A 22,447-nucleotide genomic window follows, 5' to 3' on the forward strand; every position below is an offset into this window, starting at 1 on the left:
TGAAGAGTCAGGGCTAGCAACATAGTAAGATGTCAATACCAGTAGCTTGAATTCAAACGGTATGGCTCTTTGCCATGGCTCCCAATAGGTGCACACATGTGTGCTGTGTGCACCTATTGGGAGCCCTTTGCCATCCACAACTTACCATAATTCGCCAATATTTTGCAAAATGCAAAGAGGTTGGGCACCACGTTTCTCTCCGTTGAAAGATATATTACCTCGTGGCTGTAGGATCTGCCGCCATCATTGCATATGCCCACTCTTGGCTTCCTTCCCGCATAACACAAGAGTCCCACGCAAGCACCCACATGTTTTTTCTTCGTCTCGGTCAGCTTACCATTGCGAGCCAACGTTTGAGTGCTGCCGTTCGAGCTTCCACCTATTCTTTTGTAGATTGTCTGCGATGGTACCCTAGAAACCTGGAAAAGGATGTGCATTAGTAAGTGTGCGTCTTGAGTTATAAAAGCTTTCCACACACAACGGCCAGTTATCGATGGCTGTCCAGATTGGTTGAAGTTGAGCACCGGCTGTGACTGGATCGAAAGCGCCGCCCAACTCATTTGCAGTCAGTTCACCAACGATTCATCTTTCCAATCCTTGCAACCGTTGGAAGTCAACACCTGGCGAGGAAGAGGCACGTCCAATGGTAAATCCCTGTTTTATAAGCCATTCCTGACCATAGCTTCCCCAAGATGCAAAGCTACCTCACGGGCCAATGCAAACACAGGTAAAGATAGCACACAAAGTAAAAAAAGCATTCCGTAACCAGAGTTCGTCTTCGCACTCGGCATCGTCAGCACGCGCTGCACCATATGTGTACCCATGCTCTCTCGATTCTTCTGTACTTCTTGTCAACCGTCCATGGCAAATAAACGGTGTTCTTCGGGTATGCTTTGTCGCAAATTAGTGTGCCTTCGAGCCAGTGCGTCATAATTGCGCCGCCGAGATTTGCTGCCGCGCCAAGTCGCTCCGCTCGGTTACTTCTTCGCAGTTCTCACCGCTTCTCGTGCTGCCAAACCCTGGTCTTGGCCCTGCTACTTTCTTCCTTTCTAGAAGACCGAAGTGCTGATTTGGGGAGTAATCTCACTTTATCCGACCATGGTCTGGCCGGGTCCTGCCCAAGCGCTCGGTGCCCCCAGCGGTACAGATCCCCATATGTAATGCTGCATTACTCCAAAATGCCCCAGCACAATAGTCCCAGAAAGCGTCACGCCTGCCCCCCGCAACGTGGCCGAGGCCTGGCCCTGGGGCAACAGGGGACGCGACCCATGGCTGATAGAGGTCTGGCGATGCAATTTCACTGGTGAAATGAGCAGGGTAATATCAGGGACGGTGCCCGGACCACCACAGGTTTGTATCGCGATATCCTCTTTTCTTGATGGTGAGGCTGGGGAGAAGGAACAGCTACGAAGTAAGTTAGCTGACAGTTGGCGCGGAAGCGGTTGCGCACAAGCACAAGCCGGTATTACTGTCGGCTGGCATGTTGAAACGGTCAACGGCGCGCTACTCGATGTGTTTTCCAAACACGTTTTTGATTCGTTAAATGATCAGACCCGAATAAGTCATATATTGGGTGCCGCAGTGCGCCGGTTTTTCCATACGCGGTACGGAGTAGTGATCCTTTCGGCAGCAGGGGTGGTGTTATTATTGTCCGCTAAAAGGCTGAATATGCCTGCTTTCTCATGTCGAGTCGGTGTTCTTCCGTCGTGCATGGGAAGACGAAGAAGACGAAGAAGACTGAAGAAGCAAAACCTCTGCTTCGAGACCGCCAGTGGGATAATGCTCCTTCCTTGCAAATGACTGCACATGAGACATTGACGGCGACAGCTGCACGAGTAGCGACTGCCTAATTTGTCCGTGCTAGCATGCAGACAGTTGCCTGCCCCATTTATGACCTGGGCCTGGCCCTGGCCAGGCCTGCCGCTCCTTCCCTCGAATGTCTCTCTCCACCCATCCCACCTTCAGAGCCGGTGCCCACCCCACCAACGTGGCAATTGCGCCCTTCGATGTGGCTTGCACACCGCCGGAATGGTCAAGACAGAAGGAGCAGAGGGTGCGAATCCAGCCGTGCCTTCCATCACAACGGGGAAAGCAAGAAGGACGGGAGAGAGAAAAAGGGAAAGAGGGGGAAGGAGGTGAAAGAATCTTGTTTCTTCCAAAATCCCAGACCGCTTCGAGAAACAAACAAAAAAAAGAAAGCAGAACATCACGAACGCGACGCTGCCGCTCCAAGACACGTCTCCCATCCTCTTCTGTCGGCAGCGCTTTTGGAATGCGCCAATGCGCCCAGTGCATCGGAACGCAGCGTGCGGCATGCAGCTACATACATACAGTAAATGCAGCAACTTCATGCGAGACTCTTTAGTCAACAAGGCATACAATAACAGCACACACTTTTGTGCCTTTTTCAGGGCGGTGTATCCCTCCCTGGCTTGACGGAAAGAAAAGAGTCTCCTACTTTGTTACACTACACTCACCAGGAGCTAGAAGCTAGCTTCGGAAAAGAAAGGTCCAAAAATAAGAAAATCGACCGGCCATTTCTCGTTCGGAGCCAGACAAAGCAAGCCGCTGCTTTGGCCTTTCTTCGCCCTGGTCCAACGTCGTCGTCGCCGGCCAATCGACTGCTTTGCTTTTCTGCTTCCTTTTGCTCGTCCTTTTTCCGAGCTGCTTCCTCTTTCTGCACGTCGTTTTCTGTGCATCCCGCCTCTCCCCCATAGAGCCGGGCCTGGTTGCCGCATTTGTCGATTTGCGACAACCAGTCATCGGTCATCGTCAGTTCTGCCTGTTTTCTCTTCCATATTCTCTCGTTGCCTTGCTCTCGCGCCTCTCTCCCTCCCCTGGTTATTCGGTCGACTCGGCTGCGATCACCGTCTTCGCCACGACCGTCATACTCGACGACCCAGAAACGTCACACATAACGCCCCAAAAAGTGGCATTACGGAGCGGCATCTGGCAGTATCTGGGGATCTTCAGCTGCCCCATCCCTCTGTTCCAACCAATCGCCCGCATCTCATTTCCCGCCCTGGCCTGGTTGTTCCATATTTACATCATTCCGCCAGCCGCGCCCGTCTTCCGTGTCTCTGTCCCTTAGCAAGGAATAACTATCTTGCATTTCTTGTTTCTTTGTCTTGTCCTAATCTACCTACCTTACCATCTCCTCCCGTTTACAGGCAACGCTTTTTTGGTCTTCCATCACTCCCTTCTTGCCCCTAGCGACATCGCGAGTAACCCTCCCGCGTCACCAAAAACCGTCTGATATAAATCACCGGCCAACCAACAAGCTGTCCAAATTGCCAGCCGGAAGGGACGCAGCGGTGCCGGGCCATATCACCAGTCAAACAGCACCTTTGGACTACCAGAAAATGTTGAGACCCTCTTGATACGCTACTATTTGCCTCTTTCGGCCTACGACACCTACATGAGACTCCAGTTCTGCCGCTTCTACGACATACTGATCTAGCTAAAGCCAAGGCCTTGTTCTGTTGCCTGCCCGTACGTTGCCATTACTTACGCGTCAACAAATATAAGGGCAGCGCTGGCCACACGAGTCCCGCGTTTGCATGCATGCGACGCAATCGTCGCTTGGACTTGTACGCACACGGCCATATTTCAACGAACCCCCAAGGACGAGCCATTGCTCAGCTCTAGGGCAAGCTCACGGCAGGACCAGACAAGAAAATCCGACACCACGGAACGACTTTCCTCTATGCTGTACTGCATCTGTGGTGGTAAAGAAATCGAGCGGAAGACGAATCGAAGAATCGCCAGCTGCTTATGTGCCTAACACAACGCTTCGTGACTCCTTCTGCCGTCTCTGAACTACTATCCGAGGCGGTCAGGTGTTGTCCAACAGTATCGAGCAGCACAGTAAAGAAGCGCGGCTCGACGGATACGGACGACCTACCCTGATCGTTTCGTGTTGGACAAGAAAGAACACCGTTGTCTCTGTTCTTATAGGCTCTGCTTGTGGCTTTTTGAGGACCAACCAGAGAGCAGACACCGCCGTATGCTGGTCCTCTGAAGCCTCTCACTAGCTCATTACACCATCGTCCTCCTGCCTGGGCACCTTCGTGTCAGCAGGTAGCCTTTTTTGGCTGCAACGGCTTCGTTCGTTTCCTCACCGCTGCAGTCACCAAACCGTATGATCCTGTCCGGTTACGAGATTCCTTGTTTCCTTGTCCTGATATCGTCCTGATTATTTGTTTCACTCAGTCTCTTTGTTCCATCAACCTCCCCTTTGGAATCCTTTTCGAGTTTCGAGGTTTCCCTTCCTACACGATTTTGTTGCTGCCTTTCGCATTGCCAGCCCTGCAGACAAGCAAATGGACTTCACCAGACAGCACTTACACAGCTTGTCGTTCCGTCCCCCGCTGTAAAGCGTACCACCCTAAAAAAGCAACAGCCCAAAGCACTCCACACCAGAGATCTGCTGGGCTGGACGCTGTGTCCAGCACTCTCTTTGAACGGCCATGTTGGGAAAGCTTTTCAACCTGACGGCTGGCGCAGGCGCCGGTTCGGTCCCCTCTTCCCACGCCGGCCAGCCATCCGCGCCACCCGAGCCAGTCTCTTCACTCGAGTCTGTCCAAGAAGACCTGCACACTCGAAGTCTTCTCTACCCTGATGCGCAGACGCTGTTCCAGAACCACCAGGATCAGGTCTTTCCGCTGCCCAACAGCCCACATCTCCCGGCCGCTGCGCTGGCGTCTGCGTTTGACTACGATGGCGACCTCGACCTCGACATGCGAGACGTTCGCGTTCTCATCATGCAAGACGGAATCAGCTCGGTGCCGGCAAGCCTACTTTACGACTCACAGCCTACACCGCCGCCGCCGACCCCGACTATACCCGACCGGCCGTCAACCATGAGCGGCATGGCGCATTTAAGCCACGGTTTGCAGGATGCGTCGAGGCGGATGCCCACTTCCCCGCGCAAACCGAGTCTGAGTCACACAACTCGGCCCCTGGTGATACAACCAGATAACCCACAACTGCGCCAGAGCGCTACCTTTGATCGACGGCCGTCTCTTCACAGCCGCAGCCACTCGCGGCTCGAGACCGATGCGCAGCGCGCGCACCGCGAATACGCCGAGGAAATCTCGGTATTCTCGAGCTGCATCTTCGGCAACTCGGAGCTCCTCGCCTATCGTGGCACGTCTACAAAAGTACATGTACTCCCATCCGAGCAGCGTGCGCCAGATCTGTCGTCGTTGGCGCTGCACGATGGCCGTGGCTCCCTTGGCCGCTCCAGTATGCGCTCCAGCAAGCTGTCGCAGTCTTTTTCGTCGGAATCTGCCGCCATGTTTCCACCGCCGACATCATCCTCGTCATCACTCGCCGCTGGCTCTCGAACAGCCGACCGAAAGAAGGTGCTCATCACACGACTCTTCCCCGTCACGCTTCCGAATGACGATGATGTCAGCACCACCATGACGCCGCACAGCCGGTTTTCGGAAGAAAGCGGAAGCAGTGGCTACCCCTTTCCTCCCACTTACAGCGATGATACGCATTTCCAAAAGAAAAAGAAAAAGGCCCAACTCAAGCAAAAGCGAACTCCCATGTACGCGGTTGCTCTGGTTGTGAACCTGCCCCAGCCTCCACCACCCCTGACGCAGGCCTCTTCAGCTTCGCGAAGCACCTTCCGTGGCCCGGGGTCGTACTCGGAACAAGATTCGTTCCCGTCGTCGTATGGGTCCGGTCGCCGCGTGGGCTGGGCCCTTGCCACGGCTGCTGTTGGTGGACACAGTGGGAACGGCAGCGGTAGCGGCAGCGGCGGTGGCAGTGGAAACGGCCTTGGCATTGATGTCGCGATGGGCGAAACAGCACATGGTGGCGGCACGCTTCCCAGCGGAGTCATTGGCACAACGACCGATCTTGAGGAACGAATGGATCCCATCACTCAGCACTGGGATATTGTTATGCGTGCACTCACCCAGATGCAAACAGTTGCCTCGGCCGCGATTCTTACCCTTCTACGTGCGTCTGATGTGGCCTCCCCCGAGCCCTATCCTCCATCAGCCTCGGCCTACGCGCGCACCGCCACGTTCAGCGGGCGGCAAGATGCGCTCGGTGGCCCCATGAAGATGCCCAAGACGAATGCCAAGCTGATCACACTCATGCCAAACGCACTCATGGACATGGAGCGGATCACACGTGAGGTAGACAGTGCGAAGACCCGGATTGCCGTCGGCCTTCGCGCGCTGCGGGTTGTCACGGGTCAAAATCGCTGGGGGATCTGGCGTGAGGAGGCTCGGTGGGTGTCCCGCTGGGCAGCCTCTGTTCGTGAAAGGAAGTTGCAGCCGACGGCGCAGGCACAAGCCCTCCCACTGCATTTGCAACCACCGCCTCTGTTGCCGCTGCCACCCCAGCAAGGCCAAGATCCATTTTTGTATAATCTTTTGACGGCGTTCCTCTCGACCCATACCGATTGGCTGCAGGCTCTAAGTCCTGCACGCTACCGCAAGCGGCACCTCATGCTGCAGTCTTCCAAGAACAACGACGATTCTGTGTCCGCCCGGACCATCGTTGTCTCCAGAGACAAGATTGCAGCCCGGCGCCTCGTGTTTCTCCTATCCGCTTTCCTTCCAGCGAGCCAAACTGTCACCAACTCGGTGCGGGTCCATCGGCCCAGCACGTCCATGTCCTGGGGTGCTCTGTCCCAGTCGCCCCCGGCCTCGTTTGTTGTACCCATCATCAAAGAGCAGTCGTTGCGCCGGAAGATCAACCGCCGCGGCCCTGGCGGGAGTGGCCGGCGATCGTCGCATTCACGCAATCTCAGTCTCCAGGGACAAGCCATCCCTGGCGGCATTCCAGCGCGATCCGCATCCATGTCTGTGACCGGTGTGCCCGCCCCCCTTGCACACCTGAACCTGCACAGAGGCCAGCACGAGCGACGGCCGTCTGATACCGCCTCCATTCGCACGGCCAATTTCCCGTTCACCGGAAATGACTTCACCACACGAAAGAGCAGTGCGGCGACCATGACCACAGTCACGTCAGACGCCACTGTGCCACACTTTGCAACCATGCAACGCTCCGACTCCACGTTCTCGGTGAGGCCCGAAAGCAGCGCCAGCAGCGCTGCGGCAGATGATCTAAAGCGCACGCTGCAGCGGGGCGACAGCACCACGAGCCAGCAAGGTAGTGGTGCCCTTTCGGGTGCCCTTTCGGCTCTCCAGCAGCAGCAGGGCCTTACCTCCCCCGGCCTGGATTCAGACACCCGCAACCAGAGCCTTCGCTGGGGCAGCATGCTGACTGGCTTTCTCAGTGGCCGCCGGCGCGACTCCACATCAAGCAACACTGGCGGCGGCAGCGGCGGCGGTGGCGGTAGACACAGTCGGAACTCGTCGATCACGTCCTGGGACCCACTCGGCAGAAGAAATAGCCTGTTGCCGCCGCCGTCCCCGAGAAAGCCACAGCAGGATACGGCATCCCGGCAAGCAAAGGTCACGGCAGGCCAGCATGCTAGCCATGGTGTGTCCGGAACAGGGCCACACGCCGAGGAGGCTATCGACCCGCATACACCCCGGCTCTCACACGACAGCCCGAACCTCGTTGGTAGCACGTTTGCTGGCATCGACTCGTTCCGGCGGGCGCCTGAACCGGACGCCGGTTTTGATTCGCCAGTGAAAGCAACGGCCAGCGCGGACGACGGTGTTATTGACGTGGACATTGCGTTCCCAGACTACATCCGGTCGTTTGAGACTGCCGTTAGCTCGCCATCGAGCAGCGGATTTTTGTCGACGCCTGGATTTGGAAGCGGCCTGGATGCGTTCGAGCAGTCATGCCGCGTATCCGTGGACGGCGATCTCCCTGCCAACGTGGCTGGTTGGCTCCAGAACTACCACCCGGATTTCTGTCTGCAGGCTATCCCGCCACAGGGAAATCTCATGGCGCACATCAAGGAGTCGATGCGGACCGAAGCCTCTTCGTCTGGGTATGCCTTTGAGCCCGAAACTGGCGGCCAGCCATCGACGGCGCACCTCGGCGAACGCTGGGCCGACATTTCGAGCGCCATTGTTGTGGATGCCACAAAGCTGACGATTACGCGTGTGAGCTACAGCCGGCTGGTGCGGCCCAAGGCGACGCCGGACGTGTCGACGCCGAACAGTGCCAACAGCCCTCCGACGCCTGTCACCGCGTCGTTGCCAACGACGGTGCCATCGCAGGAGATGGAGCAGCTGGACGAGCGCTTTGTGGAAACGCCGATTGTCTCGACGGACAGCGTCTTGACCAAGGCCCTTGAGCGCGTCATTGCACAGGGCGTCGCAGGTAGCGGCGCAAGTGCTGTTGGCGCCGGCGGCGGCGTGAGCAGCGTCGGAGGTGCTGGTGTTGGCGGTAGCTTTGAGCACGTCAACATCCACAGCGGAGAGAGTACAGTCGACAGCAGCGGCCTCAGCACAGACAACTCGGCGCGGTCGTCGCGGTCGGCAAGCATCCGGCGTGGGCGACGTGACAGCTCGTCGGTCGGGCCGGACGAACCGTACCCACCCGCACGTCCACGCTATGTGAATCCGTCACCCACGGCACCCTTCTCGCCTCTGACGCCGCTTGGGCTGGAGGAGGTGCCTCGCGCAGAGTGCAAGACGGTGATCCTGTCGGCGCTCGAAGAGATTGTGCGCGACGTTGTGCAGAGCAAAGACAGAGACGACCAGGCCGACGACGGACTCCGCGACCACCCGGCCACATCCTCCAAGGACGATGGCGACAAAGAAGCCCCCAGCGTCTTGCGCAGTGCCGTGCAGTCGTGGCTGGAAAACGTCGACATGGGAGAAGTCTGAGGGCCGGTCGCAGGCGCTATCTCTTCCCATTTTCGTCTACTTTTTTTAAACGGTTTTACGTTTTATCTCTTTACTTCATTTTCTCCTCATTGTCCCCCTTTATGATACCACATTCCTCATTTCACTTGTTACGACTACCTTGCGATACTCAGAGCACGCGTGCACGGTGTTGCTGTTTTCACATTTGTTTTTGTTCTTCTACTTTCATTCTGCTTTCGAACCATTTACATGCATCACAAGCGACATACATCTCATTTTAATGTCATTTTAATTAATACCTTGAGCTTATTTCTTCCAGTCTGGACAGACACTATGATAGATTGAGGATATTGAGCAGCGATAGATAGGCAATGATCCAGTCTACATCTACAGCGCATGAACGTACTTGACATCTGAGAAACATGATGGGCCTATTTATTTACTCGAGAAAAAATGTGCCGTGCGACGTACTGCCCTTCAAGAAGGGGATGCATAATTATGAGAAGTAAGTACTGAAGCAAATGCGGTGCAGAGAGCCCTTCCATTGCTGGCCGTTGCCCTCACTGAAGAGAAGCTTCTTCATAGAAGGCTCCGTAGGCCGATAACAAGGCCCCGCACTCCACTGGTCGCTACTGCTGTTTCTTCATGCTCAGGCACTTTCTGTTTGTTTTAGTGGGTCGTTTAGCGGGCGCCAAGAACGGGAAGGAGCTACATTTACCGATAGAGCAAGAGCGATCGACACGCGGTATGCTCGCTACCATCGCCAACGACCAAATGTGCCATCCCACAATCAACCGCAAACAACAACACAAGCGGGAGCTTTGCACAACCCCCCCCCCCCCCAGTCCCCGCCTGCTCGCTCGACGGCGCAACCCCCAGTACGATGTGAGCAGCGTCAGCCCCGACTTGTTTTCGCTTTCGCATACTTTACAAATGTCGAGGATGTGTTGCGCCAGGGGGATGGCCCGCAGACAATAGACGATTTCGACGACAACAACACGAAACGACAGACAAGGCGAAGAGGACTGCCACTTTGACGACAGCAACACACGATGGAGGCGCTCCTGAGGGAGGCGGGCGAAGGCCTCGGGCACGGGCGCGGTGACAGCGGCAACAACACGTGTCGGTCCGTCGACGAGCTCAAGGCGCGGATCACGGCACTGTTTGCGGGCAAAGTGTCGGAGATGCACGCGGAGCACGTCTCGGCGTCGTTTGACGTTCCAGCGGAGGTGGTGCTGAACCTGGGCGACGCGCTGGCGTCCCAGCCGCAGCAACAGGCAGACGAACAGCAGCAGCAGCAGCAGCAGCAGCAGCAGCAGCAGCAGCAGCAGACAACGAAACGGCGGGTCAGACAACGATCCCGTGGTAGCAGCAATACGGGGTGGTGCACTGGCGGGCGGCGTGCTGCGCAACGTTGTGACGGTGCGTGAGGTGGTCATGAGCCAACCGGAGGTCAACCCGCTGCTGCAGCGGGCGGTGGCGGCGTTCCTGATCATCCAGGTGCGGCAGGCGGACGGCAGCACGTGGACGGCGCAGGAACCGACAAAAGCGACGCAAGGGTGGACCATACCGTACGTGTGCCAAAACTCCATGGCGTGCTGGCACCAGGCACACAAACGGTCGCGCGTCGTGGGGCAGTCGGCGCTGGAGGACATGCAGGACCCGCTGAGCCTGTCCCGCCCGGCGTACGACTGCCGCGGCGTCGTCATATTTTCGTTTTCGCGCTTCAGCCGGTCGGTTGTCGTCACGTATGAGCACACCAACTTCCACCGCAGCGTGTCGCAGCTGGCAGCGCTGTTCCCGCCTCCACGACCGCCATCGCCGATCGGCCTGCCCCTTGCGACGCCCGGCTCGGCGAACAAGCGCCAGAAGACGATGGCGACGACGGCGACGACGAGCGGCGAGCCCAAGAAGAAGAGGCAGAAAAAGGCGTCGGCAAATGGTGCTGTGGCAGACGGGCCCGTCCCGGAAGGCCAGGAGCTGACGGCCAACGGGGCGCCCAAGAAGCCAACGAAGCCGAGGAAGTCGTCGGAAAAGAAGAAGAAGGGCAAAGAAGGCGAGGCCGGCCAGGCAGCCGTGGTCGGCGGCACTGCAGGCGATGGAGCAAGCGCGGCAGCCGTTGGCGGGGCGGAGGGCGTCTCATCCATTGCATCCGCGGCGACGGATATGATGATGGACCTGGGCATCGATGTTGGCCACGATACCGATCTGAACGAAAGCCAGATGGCGGAGGCGTTACTGCGACATCTGAACGACTACCCGGAAGACAACACGGAGACAGCAGCAGCCATGATGGATGCCCTTGTTGAGCACAGCGCCGCGTCAGGCTCGGCAGCAGCGCCGCGTGGAACCGACCATGCCGAGACAACAGCACCACCAGCACAACCACCAGCAGAACCGGTCACGGATGCATCGGCCACTACGACAAACACGCGCAAGGCACCGTATCAGACGGTCACGGACGCCGAGGTGTCTACGATACGCAAGCTGTCGGCCATCAGGCTGCTCACGAGCCGCAATGTCGACCCGGGCACGCTGACGCACGACCAGTTCTGCACATTTGCGAACCAGGCCCCTGCCCTCCAGAAGGAGTCGTTGGAGCTTCTGGCGCACTATGGTGCCGAGCGCCTGGCCATTGTGCCGGCGGACAAGAACGCCAACAAGACACATTCGCCCTCGCCTGCTCCGGCAGCGGCTGCAACATCGACCCCGGTCTCAGTCCCAGTCCCAGCCCCAGTTCCAGGCCCAGTTCCAGCCCCAGTCGCGGATGCTACAAAGACAAAGAAGTCGCCTGGCAAGAAGCCGGCAGCCAAGAAGAAACAGACCGAGGACGGTGGCGCGGTAAATAACGCGACTGCCACGCCCACAACAGGCGTCGCTCTACCTGGCCTCCGCAGCACGGACAGCAATGCGTCCGCCTCGAGCTGGCAGCCGCCACAGCACCAAACAGCCATACCACTTCCACAGACAGCCACGCCAGCATCACCGGCCGCCAAGCCAACGCCACAGCGGCGAAAGTCGACCGCGAACAAGGCGCACCAGAACACTGCCGCTGTCGTAGAAAGTGCAAGCGCCCAGACCCCAGCACAGTCATATGTGGCACCGACAAACGTGTCACCAGTGCCCCTACCTCTTACGGCTTACCCGCAGGCGGCTGTGTCCACCACGGCCTCTACCTCAGCAGCGGCAGAAGCAGCAGCAGGAGCAGCAGATGCGCCGACAAAGGGGTCGGCAAAGAAGTCGCGTGCATCCCGGAAAAAGAAGGATGCCACGCCAGCGCCGGCAACAAAGCCAAGTGTCCAAAGCGCCCAGTCAACAATGGCATACGACGCGGGTACCGGGGATCAGCAGTCCGGCAACTCCTACAGTGCCTACCAGCGGACGACACAGCCACAGCAGCCGCCGCAGCAACAATACAGCCACACGTCGAGCAGTGCAAATATGCAGCGGAACCAACACGCCGCATCCGTCTTGTCGCCGCCCCTGATCAACGCGCAGCAGGCCAGTCCCAGCCTATCAGCTTATAACAACAAAAACAACAAAAACAACAGAAACAACAGAAACAACGGCAACAACGGCTACAACGGCTACAACGATAGGACAACCGCAACGTACAGCACACAAGCGCCCAACGAGGCCGCTGGTCAGACGGCGGACACTTCAACGGGCTACAACCAATACGGCGACTTTGGACGAAACAACGGCACGACGGCCGACCCAAACGCATATGCTGCATCGGCCACACTACAACAACATCAGCAGCAACAGCAGCAACAGCAGCAACAGCAGCAGCGGCAACAAAGCTACCCACAGGGCCGCCAGCGGCAGCAGTCTGCTCCCCGCCAGCCTCTGCCGCAGCACCAGTCCGCACAGCACCACCAGGACACGGCTGCGCAGCAAGCCGCCTGGTCCCATTATGGAACAGCCACAATGACCCAACAGCACCAACAGCAGCCGCAGAGCCAGAGACACTCGCCCGTCGCAGCCTATGGAGCCACTACCCAACAGACATATAGCAACGACAACAAGAACAACAATAATACTACTACTGCTGCTGCTGCTGCTGCTGTTGCTGGCGCTGCCATCCGGTCCGGAACGCGCACGCCTTCCGGTGCTGCCAATAGCGCTGGCTACGGACACACTGCCGCCGGCGGTACCGGTGGCTACCAGCAGCCGCAGACCCAGCAGAACATGCACAACCACTTGCCGCAGCATCACCAGTACCAACAGCCCCCGCAGCAGCAGCAGCAGCAACAACAGCAACAACATCACGCACGCTCCAGCATGGGCCACAGTGCATATGGTAACAACCAAGTGATGAACGAGGACATCTACGAGATTCTGCGTGGGACGCAGGGCTAGTCAAGGACTACGCTGAGTGAGGCTGGATCAGGCGTCGGTTGTTGTCTGCATGCATAGCCGTTTGGTATGGACAGCCGAGGCTTGTTTGTATTTTATTTCTGCCCCTCGTCCTCAATTCACCTCTTTTCCCATGTTTCCCATTTGCACCTCATTTGTTTAGCGTTGATATCCCTGGAAGGAAGGCGTTGTGTTACCATGGTCCATTGTTGCAATTAAGACGCCATACGGCGACGATTAGTAGATATTCTCTTCAATGGCACTTATAATTTTGGCAGATTCATCCTGTGAAGATTAAACGCTTGTACATCTCGATAGTCTGCAGTAATTGCACGATATATATGTGTGCGTCTGCATTGTACTTTGTTTCTTCTTCAGTCAGTAGTATAGATTCTCGTCTATGGAATGAAGTGTCGTGATATCCGCAGCTTGCGGGTCGTTGAATGGTTTAATGATACAGGTCAACCCCAATGCTTCTCTGGCCTCAAATATGAGCGAGACGTCTCCAAAAGTAGATCCCAAAATAAGACCAAATGTAAATCCAAAATCATCAATGTCGTGAAGATAAAAGTTAACAGTAAGGGATAAAACGCCGGGCCAATCCAGGAGCCACATGCAAACCAAAAGTAGGCAGTATATGGGATATATATATATATATAAATGTTTTCGCCGCCGGCAATTTCAAAGCCGTGAAAAATTTTGAGGCGAAGACAACAAAAGAAGACAACGAGGCAGAAAAGGCAAATCAACGAGACAATCAAATCACACGCAAATAGTGCGCCCAGAGTAATGCAGCTGCATCACGGATTGAGTACGCTGTCGGAATCTTTGCCAGGTGGCTCGTTACCAACAAACTCCATCCAATCTGCTACGCGGTCCATGCCACGGCCAGGGCCGGCAAGGCCAGCCATTTCAGACCTGCGCGCTTCCTGTGCGTGCGAGGCGTCCTCGTCCCGGCGCCGGTGGCGACGTCCGCCCGCACCAGAACTGAAGGCGTACTCATCTTCCACGGGATAACTAGAAAACGGAACCTGCTCAAACGACCCTCCACGTTGTAGCGGCTCGTGGCCCATGAACATGTCCTCTTCCATCAGGTGCCTGCGCATCATGGGTATTTCCGGCATTATACTCGGGTGAGGAATGGGTGCCATGGACATTATTGGCATGGAGCCCATAAGTGGAGGCGGCATCAGCGGCGGGGGTGGTCCCTGCATCGGCATCATAGGAGGCAAGGGTGCCATAGGACCGTTTGGAGACATCGGGCCCATCGGCATAACTCCCATCCCGCCACCTGCCCCCATTGGCACACCATGAGACACACCTGTCGCCATAGGCGGTCCGGTAAGAGCCGGTGGTGCCTTTGGTCGATGCATCGGACCAGACCTGGACTCTGTGTTGAAGCGGTTTGCCAGTCGGCCCACCTCTGAGTCTGTGGTAACAGCACGGGTACGGCTTGGCCCGCTTGTGTAGAAGTCCATCGACGCGGCAGGGCGGTCATATGTCGTAGTGGGATACTGCGAAGGCGGCGGTGGCGCTCGTTGATGTTCGAGTTGCTCATGTAGTTCAAATCGATCGTGTTGCGGGTGAATCGGGTGAAGTGGCTGGTGCTGTTGAAGTGATGGATATGGTGGGTGAGGCGGGGGAGGCGGGTGGGTTTGCTGGAGCTGCTGGTGCTGGTAGCGATGCTGTGCGGATTGGGCTTGAGCTTGTGCCTGTTGCTGTGGCGGAGTCGGGGGAGCAGGTGGAGGATGCGGTGCGGAGGGAAGAATGTCCGCCGCTGCCCGGGCAGAGTAGTCACGGTCGTCGCTTTCGTCGCGGTCGTAATCTTTGTCTTCCATAAAACTTCTTCTACGATGGACGGGGGCACCTGCGTCGTCGTTGGCATGCCGTCTCGCATATCGATCAAGCCGTGCCTTTTTGATAGCTGAGCTGAAGGCATCCATCGTGTCGTCATCATCCCCGAGTCCTCCGAATGCCTCCATGCGCCGGGCCAGGTCGTTGTCCCGGTGGGTATCAGCTCGATAGTCGTCGCGATACGAACGAGCACGCGATTTGTCTTCGTAGCTGCTCTGCGGGCGGGACCGCATACCTTCGCCTGCTGAATAGGGCCGGCTCCCACCAGAATTGCTGGGACGGAAATCCCTAGTGGCAATCGCCGGTGCTGAGCCAAACCGATCATACCGAGAACCATTGGTGGGCGGATATGGAAGATGGCCGTACCCAGCACGGTCTGTTTCAACATCAAATACTTGGCAGTCGCAATGCCCCCATTTTGCTCCGCAGATCATGCATGATTCAGCACCGCACTGGCTATCCCGTTGGAAATAAGAGCGGCGTCAGTAAAGGCTTCACAACAAATAACAAAACAAAATCGAGAGTAGACAACGTATAACGTACCAAATCATATGGTTCTGGCCCTCTTCAAGCTCCACTTCCGACTTGCATCTGTTGCAGGTCTGGCGGCCCTCAACTTTGGCCAGAAAGCGTATTGTCCTCTCATCACGCGGGCAATCGCGTGATGCATGTGCCTTGTTATTGCACAAACAACAGACGCTTGTACGACAACGGCCACAGACGGCCGTCTGCCGGCCGTCCTCTCCGCGAAACAAGTTTTCGTCCTTGATCCACTGGCCACAACTCGGTGACGGGCAATATATGCGTCTCTCCACCGAGACCTCACGGAACTTGTGGTTCCAGGCCAGCTTGAAGCCAGTGTCAAACAACTTTTCGACATGCTTGAGCGCAATGGCATCCATGGTGCAGCACCGCGGCGGCATTAGCCGCTTATCGGATATGGAGGCCTTGAATTTCTTCTTCAGGCACGTGGCGCACATCCGATGGCCGCAGCTGAGTTTAGCCAATCTCGATAGGGGGAACTCGTCCATGCATTCCAAGCAGTGGTTTCTGCAAGGGGACAAGCAGATAAGCGTCAGTCCAACATTCTTTGGTCGGAGTCTTTGGGTAGGTATGGGGTAACAGCAACTGTAGGCTGTGCCCGAAGCAACCACCAGCAAACGGAGCATGTACTAGTAGTCCATATGGGCGAGTGTGCTGAAAAGGAGAAACACCCGCCGATACGGTATGAGGGGAAGGCGGGGGGTGGCTTGACGTTGAGCAGAGTTGGATATCCCATGGCATCTGTGTATGTGATGTACGGACGGGAACGGCATGCAGGCTGTGGTGTACATGAAGGGCGGAATGTACAGGCTGGAGTGGAGGATGGAGCAGAGAGTGTCCAGTGTATGAGGGACGTGATATGTATACTGTACGTCGTGCAGGCTTCTATGTATGTGTGTACTGTGCATGTACATGAATGTGATGGTGTGTGGGCGGACGATTCGTGTGGAAAGAAAACTTACCGTTTACTCGACTTGTCCGCAGGCAATGCATGATTTCCAAAGCCGAGAGGGCTTTCAAACAAAGAGGGGGCCTTTTTCGACGAGTCAATGCTTGGGGGGGCCGTGACGTGGGAGGGCGCCGTGGGGTGCGTCTGGGCTCTCCGCAGATGTGCAGGGCCATTGGCATATTGGTCAGGAAACTCCGATTCACAGTATCGTTTTGTAGGTCTGCAATTGGGTGGGCACAAAAGCGACAAATTCGTAGGCCGCATGTCAGTTTCTCATGTCACGTATCTTTGACAACAAAAAGTGTCCGACGTCGGGAGCACAGCAAAAAAAGAACACAATGGATGTCTCACCGTCTCGATGACGCTCGCGGATTGAACTCGTCGCTGTCGGCATGCCGCAGGCGGCTCTTACTACGTGACAGGTCGCGACGGACATCGTGCGTAGCAGTCGTGTTCCGGGAGGCTGAGCGCCGGGTGTGTCTCGAAGGTGTGCGTCGCCGGCGGCGGTCGTCGTCAAAGTCGTCATTGTCCATCTCTGCGTCGGCATCGGCCTGCTGGTCTTCGGTGGCCTCTTCGGGAATCACACTCTCGTATCTGCGTCCTCTGCTACTGCTGCCGCCGCCCGCACCGCGGCTACCGCTACTCCGTCGAGAGCGGTGTCCGTGATGGCCCCGCTTCTGCTGGGAGCGCTGTGGAAAGCCTTGCGTTTCTTGTTGAGCGACAGCCACCTCGTCGCCTTCCTCATGTAGATCCAGGTCGTCGCCTCGAACGCGGCCACGTTGTTTCTGTTTTTGATTTTGACTCTGCCGTGCTGAATGTTGCTTCATAGACGACGCCGTGGGGTATTCTTGGGATGGGCGTTTGCGAATGTCCATCCGGTCGCGTAGCGCCTTCTTGTCGACAAAAATGGTGTCGGCTGCACGGCCGTCTTCGTCTTCTTCGTCCTTGTCGTCTTCTTCGTCCTTGTCGTCTTCTTCTGGTGTGGGCCGCGTTAGATCAGTATCGTTGTCCGACTCGCTAAGGGACGAGCGCATGGACCGACGGGAGTCCGGAGTAGAGCGGAAGTAGGGGGCGGCGGAGCGCGGGCTGAGATCTCTGTGCAACGAAGCCCGGCTTATACCAGGGTGAGCGCGAGGGTCGTAATTTTCAAAGGCGGCTTTCCCAATGGGTGCGGTAGATGCCCGAGGAAAAGACGGCACGGCCGGGGGCCGACCTATGAGTGGGGTATCAGAGCTGTGGTGTCGCATGCCCGACGGTGAGGAAAGAAGCAGAGTGGCAGCACGCGTCACAGCCGGTCTCTGGCGAGACGTAGCAACAGACGAGGGGGCAGCGGAGTAGGCCGAGTAGGCGGGTCTATGTATTTCATCCCAACGGTGGCGAGGCGATGGGCGGGATGAGGACAGTTCCATGCGGGTCCAATCATCCTCTTCGTGTGGCCAAGAACGAGTGTGTCCGCGATGCATTTTCCACCACGGGGCATAAGGGCCATGCTCACCCGTCTCGAAGGTTTCAAGCTGCGCCATTCGAAGTGGCGTCAGCCCCAAATCACGATATGCACATTCGTGGAACGAAGAGACGCTATCAAAAATCGATAAAAAATGAGAAGAACGAGGGTGGAAGATAGAGTCTCAAATGGGCGAAAAGGGACGACGGAAAGCAGCAACGGGAGGAAAAGGTGAGTTGGGTCGCTTTGAATGGCTTTGGGCTGCTGTGCTTTGCTGTCGCCAATAATGGGTGGATAAGGATCAGGCCCAAGCAAATGTCGGTCGATGTCGCTTTGCAGCGACAGTGAGACTGGTAGACAGGAGGTTGGTGGTTTACTTTTGTCGAGAAACACTCAGGAAGACAATCATGCCTGTGTGAGAAAGGCCCTGTTCTTCGTCCTCCCCTAAAACGCAGACAGCAGATTTGGGACGTGGGCGGATGGATGTGTCTCTGCCAGCTGGTTGTGTGTGAGTGGTCTGGTGGGACGATGCACGGGGCTTGTTAGCGTTGATTGGACCAGATTCGGCTGCATGATGGCCAATGCAGGTCGTGACAACGATTCTCATTGGGTGGAGGAGGGGGGAAGAGGAGACGTCAGAGAGGGGGAGGGAGACGAGGAACAGAACACAGAAAGAGGCACAAAAAAGGCACAAAAAAGGCACAAAATGACACAAGACAGCCCGACTGCAACAAGAGGTAGAGCCCTGAAAAAGAAGCCAGTGAATGAACACCCGCTCCAAAAGAGGGCAATTGCATGAGCGTAGATGATGAGCAGGAGCCAAAGAGAAGACGAGGAGCATCATACCTGTAAGCGGGCCCAAAAGGTGTTGGGCAGCAGTGGAGTCGGTTGAAGTAATGCCACAATGCAATGCACCGGAAGGGAAGACGGGCACAAATGAAAAAGGGGGCGCGACGATGCAAATGGCAAAGAGAAAGAGTCCTGCGTATACAGGGGCGAAAGAAATGAAAAAGAATCTAGAAGATAAAGGGGAAAAAACCACGATTGCTGATAGTAAAAGTCGCCGTCGCAGCCGAACGGGGACGAAGAAGGGGAGTAAGAAGGCGATTAAGAGAAGCCCACGCCGCGCGAGCACGAGAGACAGGAGACAGTTAACAGACAGAGCAAAGAGTGTCCGCTGTCGAAATTGGGTTTGATCTCGGCAATGGGGTGGAGAAATAGAGCTCCGTGTTTCCGCAAACAAATCGAGGCAAGGTGGTCTGCTGTACAATCTATGGCCTGCAGCGGCTCTCGATACTTGCACCCTGTCGGAATACGTCCTTTCGCGTTGGTGTGCGGACGTCGTTGGTGGTGAGAGAGAGGTATGAAAGTGAAGTGAAAATGTAAACAAGACGAAAAGGGGAGAGCCAGACAGCGGAGGCAAATTAAACCGAAGGAACTCGAGATTTGAAAATTTTGGAAGTTGCGGCAGACGTCGCTTCCTTTTCCGTGATCCTTGATCAGCCGCTCCTGCCGCCCCTTCTGTTTCTGTTTTCTGTCCTGCTGCCCTGAAGCACAAGACCAGCCTTCATGGACTTGCCGCAATGGACGTGCCCCTCGTCCATTCACACGTGATCGGCGCGCGAGGAAACCACGATTTCAGCAAGAACGACCTCCTTCGCTCTTGCATCTTGAGAGAGGTTGGGGAGAAGCAAGCAGGCGAAGGAAAGTGCAACAATTTGCTGCAATAGCAATTGAGGGTCGCTCATTCTATTCACCGGCAGGTTAAACAGCCTGAGTCTTCTTTCGCTATAAAATGATGCTCAGCGAAGTATCCTCAAATCAAAACGAGAGTCTGTCTCCAAAATGCACTTTTGTGTAGGGCACATGGAGAGGCACAAATCAAACGGCTTACCGGAGAGACCGCGCTGCCTACGGCCAATAAGACGGTCAATGGACAGTCGTGTTCGCCTCACTTTGACTATACGCTCTTTCGTGTCCCATTCGCGTCAGCCCCGGAAAGCAAGCGGCAGCTTATAAAACTGAGCAAATAGCATAACGAACAAGACGGGCTGCAAGCAAAGACTCGATGGTCCAGGCGACAGCGCTGGCAGAGGATACGACACAACTGACCCGCGCGGTCAAACATGAGACGGCATCGGACTTGTTAGATCCTATCCTTCTTCTCCTGTTGAATTGGTTTTACTGTTTTTCGTCATCTCCCTCTCACTCTCGATCCGTTTGCCTGTCCGTTCCCCCCCGGCTCTCCCTTGTTTGCAGAGCGTAATTACTGTGCAATACCACCTTTGCGAACGCGCCGGGACGTTGCGCGTGCCCGCTGGCGCCATGTTGCAGCTAGCTCGAAGCTAAAAGCCAACGGCTGGACCTCCCCGTGCCGCTCGCCTTAACCGGAGGAAGAAGCGGGCCGTGGCCATCCTTGTGAATGCCCAACGAACACATCGCCGAAAGGTCAAGCGGGGGAATCTTGGTTCGTAAATGCCAGGGCAGGTCAGGCTGACTTTTCTGCACTTTTGTTATGAGGAAATAAGGCAAGGTGAGCGAGGCGAGGCATTATTTGGCGGCAACGTGCAGAAACGACAATGCGAGACAGGGAACGTGAGATACGCACCCAGTACGAGCTAAGCTACAACGCATTTAGACAGGCGAATCAGAGACGAGGCACATGACATCGACACCCGACGCGGAGAGACACGCTTCAAATAAGACACGAGAAACTCGAAAGATGTTATATCAAGCGTCAGAGGTATCAATGTCTTGCTTTGCCATATATCAACCAACATTAGGCCCGCTCATATTTTGTGCTCTAGCTCTCAAACTTTAGTAATTAGAAAGCGATTCAAACGAGGTACTTGCAAAGTCTTTCCCGCATCACGAGATGTGGCCATCCTCACCGAAAACCTCCTATAAAGGAAACATTTCATTTCACTTCTTTCACGTACGGCCATAGATAATGGAAAATACGGGATCCCGTCCGCTCTCCCCTAGTCAAACCATTAATCGGCGGATTAGTAGTTGGGTCGGTGACGACCAGCGAATACCCGCTGCTGTACGTTTTTTTGTCCATGGCTGCTATTTTTGTTCGTGTTATCGACACATTATATTGGCTTTTGTTCCTTGTCTACGGCTATATTTTTCTTACCATCTTGGACGTACTTCTTAACGGTTTCCTCTCACTATCCTGCCGATGACGGCTCGAACATCATGGACATAACAGACTTATGCTCCGTTTGCAGTATTCCGACGCCAGAGTCCATGTAGACACCGGCACCAAGAGAAATGATCCAAGGAAGAGAAGGGATCAGTAAGTAGGAAGAGACAGAGAGACTGAGTCAAACGACGCTGTTCATAGTCCGTGTGTGAGGGAGGGTATTGCTTCGTTCATCATCGTCGTCACCTGTTGTTCCTGTTCATCAAAAATTAGTTCAGAGCTGGGCTAGGATGTCGAACAATCGCAACAAAAGATCCATACATAACTAATCCGCAATTCATGTCTTGTTATGTCGGGATACGTTGTACACGGCCTGACAGATCAAGAGCTTCGTAGCGGCCATTAGAATCTTTTGCATCGGTTGGGAGGTGTTGCCGTGTGAGCCAGCTGCCTCTTTAGCGGTCTGGTCGGCTCATTCGATACCTAGCACGCCGACGTGTGCTGGGACCCAACGGAGCTGGATGTCCCAGTTCAGGGAGCGGAGTTGTGTCAGAGGTCCTAGGGGATACCGGTTGTTAATCAAAGAGGATCGCAGCAAGCAGCTCGAACGTAGATGTTAGTACATGCAAAATCTAGAGGGGGCGCAGATGGGCTCACATTATTATCTGGAGGATCACTACATCGTAGGGATTCACCGTTAAGTGCCTGGTGCCTGAGGTACATATACCGTGAAGTGCCTAGCATTAAAGGTGTATAAGGGTGCGGCCAGTCAGGTGACAACAACTACGACGACTGGCAACACCCACGACGGCCGGCAACGGCCTGGCCGCGTGTCGTGCCTTCCGGTTAGGTAATGGTATCGTAGTGGACCCCGTTGAATCACCGTGCATTCGCTGGGCAATCCACGGGATCGAACAGGCCATGATAATATTGGCTCTTGTTCTTGATCTACAGCTGGTTTGGTGTTTGTTTATGAACCATTTCTTGGACGCTCATCTAAATGGTTTCCTCTGACAGTGAGATTATGAAAGAATAGGTCATACGCCTTACAAGACGTATATCAAAGCAGAAGCGCAAGTCTGTGATCCAGCCTTTGTTCAAAACGTTTTTCGACAAGTGCAGTACAATAAATAAATCGAGGACAGACCTGAATGTACGAGATTGTTGACTTGCCAATCTCATCAACGGCAGACATTAGTAGGCGATCCAAGCTTATGTTCACCGTCCTCATGGTATTACTGCATACCTTATGAACTACGCAAAGCTCCAAAATAATCTCGAAACAATTAACTCAAAGACAAAAATTTTGCCATAGCTTGTGGGGGAACATCTTGAGGGGATAAATCGACTTGACAAAGGTCACACATTGTTGTTCTCGTCTCATCTCCAGAAGC

General features: G+C 55.5%; 5 protein-coding genes across 5 annotated transcripts; 2 read left to right on the top strand and 3 right to left on the bottom strand.

Annotated features, from left to right (window-relative positions):
* Nucleotides 1-2,473: 2,473 nt before the first annotated feature.
* SPSK_10120 (uncharacterized protein) lies at nucleotides 2,474-2,770 on the bottom strand (the record flags this gene model as incomplete). The annotated part of the gene is made up of 1 exon (XM_016736676.1): nucleotides 2,474-2,770. One exon carries the CDS (start codon nucleotides 2,768-2,770, stop codon nucleotides 2,474-2,476), a length of 297 nt encoding a protein of 98 aa, XP_016588370.1.
* A 1,699-nt stretch (nucleotides 2,771-4,469) lies between these two features.
* On the top strand, nucleotides 4,470-8,777 carry SPSK_08316 (uncharacterized protein; the record flags this gene model as incomplete). Its single annotated transcript, XM_016734919.1, has 1 exon — nucleotides 4,470-8,777. The coding sequence occupies one exon, from the start codon at nucleotides 4,470-4,472 to the stop codon at nucleotides 8,775-8,777; it is 4,308 nt and encodes a 1,435-aa protein (XP_016588371.1).
* A 1,031-nt stretch (nucleotides 8,778-9,808) lies between these two features.
* Nucleotides 9,809-13,118, top strand: SPSK_10851 (uncharacterized protein; the record flags this gene model as incomplete). Its single annotated transcript, XM_016737110.1, has 2 exons — nucleotides 9,809-10,014; nucleotides 10,088-13,118. 2 exons carry the CDS (start codon nucleotides 9,809-9,811, stop codon nucleotides 13,116-13,118), a joined length of 3,237 nt encoding a protein of 1,078 aa, XP_016588372.1.
* Nucleotides 13,119-13,915: 797 nt separating this feature from the next.
* Nucleotides 13,916-15,871, bottom strand: SPSK_08822 (uncharacterized protein; the record flags this gene model as incomplete). Its single annotated transcript, XM_016735409.1, has 2 exons — nucleotides 13,916-15,421; nucleotides 15,509-15,871. The coding sequence occupies 2 exons, from the start codon at nucleotides 15,869-15,871 to the stop codon at nucleotides 13,916-13,918; spliced, it is 1,869 nt and encodes a 622-aa protein (XP_016588373.1).
* A 937-nt stretch (nucleotides 15,872-16,808) lies between these two features.
* On the bottom strand, nucleotides 16,809-17,984 carry SPSK_09421 (uncharacterized protein; the record flags this gene model as incomplete). Its single annotated transcript, XM_016735993.1, has 1 exon — nucleotides 16,809-17,984. One exon carries the CDS (start codon nucleotides 17,982-17,984, stop codon nucleotides 16,809-16,811), a length of 1,176 nt encoding a protein of 391 aa, XP_016588374.1.
* Between the last annotated feature and the right edge of the window lie 4,463 nt (nucleotides 17,985-22,447).

Source organism: Sporothrix schenckii (genome assembly GCF_000961545.1).
Source record: "Sporothrix schenckii 1099-18 chromosome Unknown Cont44, whole genome shotgun sequence".
NCBI lineage: Eukaryota > Fungi > Ascomycota > Sordariomycetes > Ophiostomatales > Ophiostomataceae > Sporothrix > Sporothrix schenckii.